This window comes from Polyodon spathula, chromosome 2 (genome assembly GCF_017654505.1).
Source record: "Polyodon spathula isolate WHYD16114869_AA chromosome 2, ASM1765450v1, whole genome shotgun sequence".
Taxonomy (NCBI): Eukaryota; Metazoa; Chordata; class Actinopteri; order Acipenseriformes; family Polyodontidae; genus Polyodon; species Polyodon spathula.
Window position 1 is genome coordinate 91,622,775 of NC_054535.1, and position 8,308 is coordinate 91,631,082.

Below are 8,308 nucleotides of genomic sequence, written 5' to 3' on the forward strand. Positions count from 1 at the left end.
ACCTCAGATAAAAGCACTTTGACACAGACTTAGAAAAGAAAAAAACAAACATTGCAATTGAGAACTAATCAAAAAGATGGTAGACATCATAAAAATGTAAAAAGGAAAGTTGACCAAGAAGACGAAAATATAATTTGAAGTTTGTTTACTCTTTAATAATAAGAACAATACAACAACATGGCACATTAACAGTTTGCTAACATTTTCAAGAGAAATGTCACATTTTATCTGCCACTGGGGCTGAACTCAAATCAGACTCACTCATTTCCATCAGCAGCATTTACATTGTGACTCTCAGCCCTAGTTAGAACTGGGGCTGGCAGAACTCAAATCTCTCCAACTCGCACTGATAATGGAAGTTACCTAACGAGTGTCCAATGCGATGGATGCAAGAGGCAGGATTGAAAACTCCAACTGCAGGAATAAAATGTTGGCTGAACAGGGAATATTGGAAATATATCACTCTGACAACAATTACATGTAGGCTCATTCATTAACAACAAAACAGGTGATCTTCAAGTTTTGTGTAAAATGTCCAGTTGCAGATTGACTGTAGACTGCAGATGGAACTGGCAGCAGATGACTGAGTTTAACAGACTGAACTCACGGGGCAGATGGGAATGTGTCAACCAATAACTGACAAAAATTAAGAGCTAGTAATCTGAGGGAACTAGGTTAAAGAGTCATTAACCTAATGCCACTATAACAAGTGCATCAACCTATCAATTTGTGCCATTTAGAAACTTCAATAGGGATCTGAACTTTGGTTCTTTCTGACTTTCTACCAAGTTTCAGGTTGCTTTGTAAAACTACACATATTTTATTTTAGTAATGGACGACACAGTGATAATTAAAAAAAAAAAAAGTGCCCGGCAACATATAACGGGCCTTTTTCAGCTTTAAATCATGAGTTATTAAAATAATGTTTTTTTCTAAGTTTTTTTTTTTTTTTATGAACAAAACATAGTTTTGATATAAAACACGATTTAAATAACTCACGAGAATAATTTATTTATGAATAGCACCCATGGTATCTCGTTCCAGCAGAAGCTTAGAAGGTTGGGGAGTGTGAGGAGGCCACCTGTCTTTTCAGGGGATCCAGCAGGTCCTCCTCAGTCTCTGATCCGCTTTCTTCCAGTTGCCTTTCAGTGTCACTCTCACAATTCTCCCTCTTGTCAGTGAGTAGCAGAGGCAGTACCTCTGAAATGTCAATTCCATGGTCTGCACCGCAGGAGTAGGCAGGTAAGGCAGCTCCCTCAAGTGAAATGGTTTGAGTTTGAAGCGTCTTTGATTCAGGGAATAATTTCTGCAGGGCTTGGCACAGGAGGACATTCTCATCAGTTTTTGGCTTTTTGCATTTCTTCTCTTCTGAAAGAGACAAAAAATCTATTTCTCATATTTACACAACCTGTTACTAGTGAACGGTTACAATGGGCAACAGCTGGTATGTTGGCTTGGATGGTCATGATGGTGAAGTATTCTTCTGCTCTTTAAGAACATTTGCAGGACAGTGTATGAATAACAACAAGAACAAAACCATGAAACTAAATGTAACAGTAATGTAAATTTGAAGGTTTCAAATTTCAAATAAACGTGATTTCAAAGACTGTCTGTTAACACGTATGTTCCATGTCTGTTAACAGTCAAATAATAAACCAATGTGGCATCTTTTATATATACACAACTAAGGCCCTGTGGAAATCACTGAATTTTTAAAATTCACAGTTAATGAAAAATAAAAATACTGAAATGTCTTGGTTAGGTAAGTATTCACCCCCGAGTCAATACTTCGTAGAACCACCTTTGGCAGCACTTACAGCTGCGAGTCTTTTGGGGTAAGTCTCTACCAGGTTTGCACATCTGGATCGTGCAATATTTGCCCAGTCTTCTTGGCAAAATTGTTCAAGCTCTGTCAAGTTGGATGGGGATCGTTGGTGGACAGCAATCACGTCTTGCCACAGATTCTCAATTGAATTCAAATCCAGGCTTTGACTGGGCCACTCTAGGACATTCACTTTCTTGTTTTTAAGCCACCCCAGTGTCGCTTTGGCTGTGTGCTTGGGGTCACTGTCCTGCTGAAAGGTGAATCTCCGTCCCAGTCTTGGGTCTTTTGCAGACTGAAGCAGGATTAGCCTGTATTTAGCTCCATCCACTTTGCCCTCTACCCTGACAAGCTTCCCATTCCCTGCAGATGAAAAGCATCCCCATAGCATGATGCTGCCACCACCATGCTTCACAGTGGCGATGGTGTTACCTGGGTGATGTGCTGTGTTGGGTTTGCACCAGACATAACGCTTTGCATTTAGGCCAAATAGTTCAATTTTTACTTCATCGGATCACAGAATCTTTTGCCACATCTTTTCAGAGTCTCCCACATGCCTTTTTGCAAATTCCAAGCAGGATTTTGCATGGGCTTTTTTCAGAAATGGCTTCCTTCTTACCACTCTGCCAAACAGGTCAGATTTGTGGAGTACCTCAGCTACTGTCGACACATGGACAGTTTCTCCCATCTAAGCCATGGAATGCTTAGATGTCCTTCAGAGTTGTCATTGGTCTCTTGGCTGGCTTCTCTGACCAATGCCATTCTTACCCGGCTGCTCAGTCTGGGAGGACGGCCTGCTCTATGCAGATTCTGGGACCTTACAGAGACAGGTGTATTTAATCTGAACTCACGTGAACCACTTTTATTGCACACAGATGAACTCCATTTAACATGTGAATTGTGAAGGCAACTGGTTACACCTGAGCTTATTTAGAAGTGTCACAGCAAAGGGAAAAAAATCCCATTTAAATGCATCAAGATTTCAGGTTGTAATACAACAAACTGTGAAAACGTCCAAGGGGAGGGTGAATACTTCCTATAGGCACTGTATCATAACGATATGCAAAACTACCAATTCTTACCAAACGTTTGCATGCATAGCTTCTTTTTTTCCTTTACTGTCTTCCTCAGCTTGTTTACCTCATCCAGGAGTTTCTCTAGTGATCGCTCACTCTCCTCCACCTTCCTGCAGGTCTCCTGCAAGACAAACAAGTACAGTGCTGTTGTCATTACTTGGCAAGGTAACATGGAGTAACATGGCTTTTCCTTTAATGCAATTGAAATGATACTGAATCAAGTCCATGCACTGATTGAAAATCCATCGAGAACATAATTATGTGAAATAAAACCTAATAAATGTGTCTAAATCAAACTGAAATCAAATACATTGCTTTGGTGTACCAAAAGTAATAGTTCAAGTTTATAAAGTGGATGCAGTACCCAAGTAGAATGTGTAAGGAGGCAGTTCAGCTAATGAGGCTAATGCCTTGCTAGGACATTAGCCACAGGAAAGTTAAATCTTATTTTTATTTAATGATCTGAGTAAGCCTAAGGAACCTGGTATTCTCAGGCCAGTACTAAACTAACCCAACCGTCCTATCATCCTATCATTAAACCTGCACATCAGTTCAGTTCAGCCCTGCTCACCTTTAGTTCCTCCTGGAGTGCTGAGCTCATTTCATTTATTCTACAGACCTCCTTCAAGGACCCATCTGTATTAAAGTATTTAGACCTTGACACACAAAAAAAAAAAAAAAAAAAAAATTTACTTCTCAAAGATAGGGGTCTGTTTATAGTTTTGAAGGTTTAATGTATTTCATAAGAAAGAAACAAATTAAAAGATCCCATGTCATGCTTTCCAAGAAGAGCATTAACCCCCAAGTCATGGATAAATCCATTCTTTTCTGACTAATTCTCAAAAAAAAAAAAAAAAAAAAATTCCAGTCACTACTGTACCGTAAAAGAAAACTTGGAAATTGAATTCCTACCTAAGCTTTTTTACTACCCGTGTGTAACCCACAGAAGAACAGGTTATAGAAGACGCGTGGTAGTCCTGTTGGTCTACTATCCCCAAGTTGGTCACCAGAACTGGGACTTTATGGAAACAGCTGTTTAATTATGAAGGAAAAAAAACAAACATATTAGACAGCTTTCACATTTTTTGATTCTTGTAATATTTAATTGCATGTGTACATGAAACTACCCGCTTTAGCCAAGGTCTACATTTAGAAAAACAAATGACTCCATTACCTTCCCTGAAGTTTGTACATTGCATATTCCAGACTGTGTGTGGAGCTGCTCTCAGTGATGGCACTCGAAGTCATCAATAAGAAGACCAGCTCGTGGTTGGAGAGGTACTTTTGTAGGTTCTGATGAATCAGACGTTCTCGGAAGGTCATGACCGGCTCTGTATTCCGCCTCTGTCTGTACCAGCCAATCACATTCTGCTTAAGTGTTTAAACTCAATGTTATACTATAAAAATTATATGTTTGTAGAAAATATACAATTCAATGAATAATAATCTTTATTTTTATTCCACCTTTCATAGTGGACCACTATCACAAAGCGCTTTACAAGATACAAGACGAGGGTGTGTGAACTAGGGATCAGTTGCAGAGTCACTTATAACAATGTCTCACCCGAAAGACGGATCACAAGGAGGTTAAGTGACTTGCTGAGGGTCACACAATGGGTCAAAGAATGCTATTGTCCATGTCCACACTTAATTGTGTTAATAAGTTGTGTATCCTGAGATATGCATGCTGCTCTCCATCTTCAAATTAAAAACATATTCAATACAACAAGGACAGTTTCAACAGTAAAAAATACCTCTTTATGACAGGATAGTAATTTCTTCAGTACTTCCTTATTAATTTCAACATAGTTAGAAAAGCTGCAAGAGAATGGGAATTATTTAATTTAGTTTTGGTGGCTTATCAGGGTTTTGTTCTTGATTTTATTTGCAAATACCTGTGAATTTACCCATATTCAAGTTAACTTTCTTTTCATAGCACAGCAATTTCAGTATCTATGTTTTTAACAATAAGCTATTACACAAAATAATCTAGTACTTACCTGTGAACTGTACTACATGGAATGTGTTTTTGTATGTCTGTAAAACAAAAACATAAATACATCATATAGACATTCAAATTCTGACATATCTCTCTCTCTCTCTCTCTCTATATATATATAGATATATATAATATATATATACACTATGTATATAATATATATATATATATACACACACACACACACACACACACACACACACACACACATATATATATATATATATATATATATATATATATATATATATATATATATATATTTTAAACAAAGCTATAATATTAATGGGTCTGCAGTCGGTAGCTATCCAGCAGCACTAATTATAGTATCGAACTTCGCTTGATTCATGGGTTTGCAGTGATCCTGAATTTCTAAAAGAATACTCTCCCGAACCTGACGGGTTTCATTTGTTGCTGTTGTCTGCAGCAGAAAAACGACTAGAGTGTATTTTGAGAAGTGAAAGCATGTTTAGCACGCAGGTGGTACAGCAGACTAGATGCACGTGTGTGAAACTGGAACTCACTTTGACAGTAGATACAAGTAACCCTCTTTCTATCCAATGTACCATCAGAAAGTTAAAAAAAAATAAACTTCCCATTCACAAGTCCTTCAGCTTGAGTGCTTTGCTATTTCAGATTAGACTGCTAGACATCCATTGGCCTCATTAATTTATCAGTGTTTAATATAGGACAAGTAGAAAACATTTTAATGGTAGCACTATATATGCATGGCACAAAACAGAAGTCAATTATTTTTTGATGTCATACTTAAATAAACTTTAAATTATATATCTTTTGTCCTATATATATATACATATATATAGGACAAAAGACAGTCAGTGTCATCATTTACAAACACAGCTGAAGACACAACTCTGGATCTGGATTTACACTATTGTGCAGCATATTTAGACCCAGCCCTGACTAGTCTTCAAATCACCTTGCTAAGGAAACAGTATTTTTTTTTTTCCCAGGTATTATGACAACTGGAGAGTGTTCAATTCTCAATCATACAACTAGGAAGGAAGTGTGCTATAGTTGACATTTTTTAAATGAATAAATTCCTGTTAACTAACGTGGGTCGTTTGCCCAATGCTGTGTGGTAGCTAGCAGCACTACTGACCTATGCTGTACTCAACCTGAACGCCATCCATCTGGGAATCTGTGATACTGTTTTTTGCTTCAGTTTTCATTTCCCCAAGAAGAAATCCTTCCTGAAAAAAATAAACAAAAGGTTCAAACTTAGTTTAGGCTTTTTTTCTATGTATTATCATTGTTTTTATTTTACAAAACAATCTAATGAGTTTAGTAATATCGAAAAGACTGTATTTGGGAAATGTAAACAAACTGGCGAAAGTCAGCTTTCTGATGTTAAATTAGGGTGCAGACGACTTCTGGAAAGAATGCGATAACCAGACACAAGAATACAATTTAACAATATGTATTTTGTGAAAACCAAGTGCCTAAGCTTAACTCGAAAGTTATACAGTTCAGTAGTACTACCCAGTAGCATACCCAATGACACAGTACTTAATTTTACAACATCATATATAGCATATCAGTCCAATAAAAACATGGGGAAGTGTTTTAAAAATCCGTAGTGACAGCATGCAGAAAATCATCTTATTTTTTATATCATGCAAATGGTACTCTTCATTGTCTCGGATGCTAAAATGCAAACTTGGAGGTCTGTTTTGTTGACTTCCTGTTTGCAAATGAGAAGAAAAAACACGTGAATGTGCGTAAATTCCTTCCCTTGATTCTCAGTACGTTTTATTTTACTCACAACATCAGAATTATGGTTGAAATGGTGGAACATTAAGGACGCCAAAACATATCCCGAAACGTGGGCTGTTGTGTTTAATTCCGCCATACTTCCTGTTGTTAAATCAGATGACGTTTTCTTTCTTTTTTTTTTTTAACTCGACTCTTTGTGCCACCTACTGGATTCTTTCTCTTTACGCCCTCTACTGGACATTATGCAAATTATTGCATATTCTCACAATTCAGATTGGAGAAGACTAACAGTTGTTCAACTGATGTCTATGTTTGATTTGTTTGATCTCTCTCTCTCTCTCTCTCTCTCTCTCTCTCTCTCTCTCTCTCTCTCTCTCTCTCTCTCTCTCTCTCTCTCTCTCTATGCATGACAATACTGCCCAAGAGAAATACTGAATTACCTTCATATAATTTGTAATTCCCTTTGTCATCATTATCCCACCTTCATTTCCATAAACTGTCATGCTTGAAACTTCCATTCAAATTAATTACAGAAAAACATCTGATGACTGCTTAACAATTACTGTCCAGATCCAGATCCAGATTCCAGATCTCAATGAAAAAGGTTAATTGCTTTTTTTGTCTAAACTTACAATGTTATGATGTCTATAGAATTTGTATGCCCCAGTATACATTTATGTATTAGGCCTTTGCATATTCTATAAGCACGAGAAACATTTCTCATGAAGATAAATACAGTTCTTAACATACAGTTCTTCACTGGCATCATAAATCCCACCACTGAATCCTTACCTTTTGTGACTGTCCAACACAATATTTTACAAACTAAAACAGCTGTTATGTGTGAACTCTCCATGAGGTGTGATCTTAGGCACTGTGCTGTGGCCTATTCAGTTGATCTAAACAGTGGCAAAAGGAGGGTCCTATTTTAATAATTTATTTGATCATAATACTTACCACCGCTATTTTGGTCAGTTGAGTAGACACTAATATGTTTCAGAACTGTAGCTGTAACCTGGGTCACCATGACTGTGTATATTCTGAGAAAGAATAAACATACCAATCCCAAGAACTCTACATTTATTTAGACAGAGAGCAGGTTGTGCTGGCAGAGCTGAAAGATAATATTGTCACATGGTTTTAATGGTATGAGGAAGGCTTCTCACGACAAACTCAAAGGAGTGCGAAGCCAGGTAAAGGCATATTTAGAGAAAGATGCAGTCTCAGCGTTGGAGCAGAATGATTAAAAACACCATAACATAGTAAGGGGAGTATAGAAAATTTCTAGATTCTAATTAAAAAGCTTCACAGCATTAACGCTCGTTACCTTTACAGTGTGGCTGATAAAGCTCACTGTGAAACCTGACATGGATCAATCTGCTATGAAACTGGAGTCTAATGTTTCCATATCTGAAATGAGCCAGTTATTTGAAGACTGGCTCATTTCAGATATGGAAATATCTTACTTCTCCACACATGGTGAGCTGAGGTGGAGTGGAATGATCTTTTTCTGGACCCAGAACCTCAATGCATGAAAACAAAATCAGTGTTGCAGCAGCAAGTATGACTTTCCAAAACCACCTCACATGTCTGTCAGTCAGCCAAGCTAATTAAAAGAAGCAATTTTACAAAACATCGGCCAAGTTAATCAACATAAAACATTCATTTGATAAA

General features: G+C 37.3%; 1 protein-coding gene across 3 annotated transcripts; it reads right to left on the reverse strand.

Moving 5' to 3' along the window:
* Positions 1-128: 128 nt before the first annotated feature.
* abraxas1 (abraxas 1, BRCA1 A complex subunit) lies at positions 129-6,794 on the reverse strand. 3 transcript variants are annotated; one of them, XM_041234464.1, is made up of 9 exons: positions 6,684-6,794; positions 6,021-6,111; positions 4,899-4,935; positions 4,653-4,716; positions 4,073-4,266; positions 3,811-3,930; positions 3,470-3,554; positions 2,905-3,019; positions 129-1,368 (listed from the first exon to the last, which is right to left on the reverse strand). In XM_041234464.1, exons 1-9 carry the CDS (start codon positions 6,768-6,770, stop codon positions 1,052-1,054), a joined length of 1,110 nt encoding a protein of 369 aa, XP_041090398.1. In that variant the 5' UTR covers positions 6,771-6,794; the 3' UTR covers positions 129-1,051. The 3 variants fall into 3 exon arrangements, with proteins under 3 accessions (XP_041090398.1, XP_041090404.1, XP_041090390.1); XM_041234470.1 differs by having other exon boundaries at positions 129-1,365; positions 4,073-4,269; XM_041234456.1 differs by having other exon boundaries at positions 4,073-4,269.
* Positions 6,795-8,308: the final 1,514 nt, after the last annotated feature.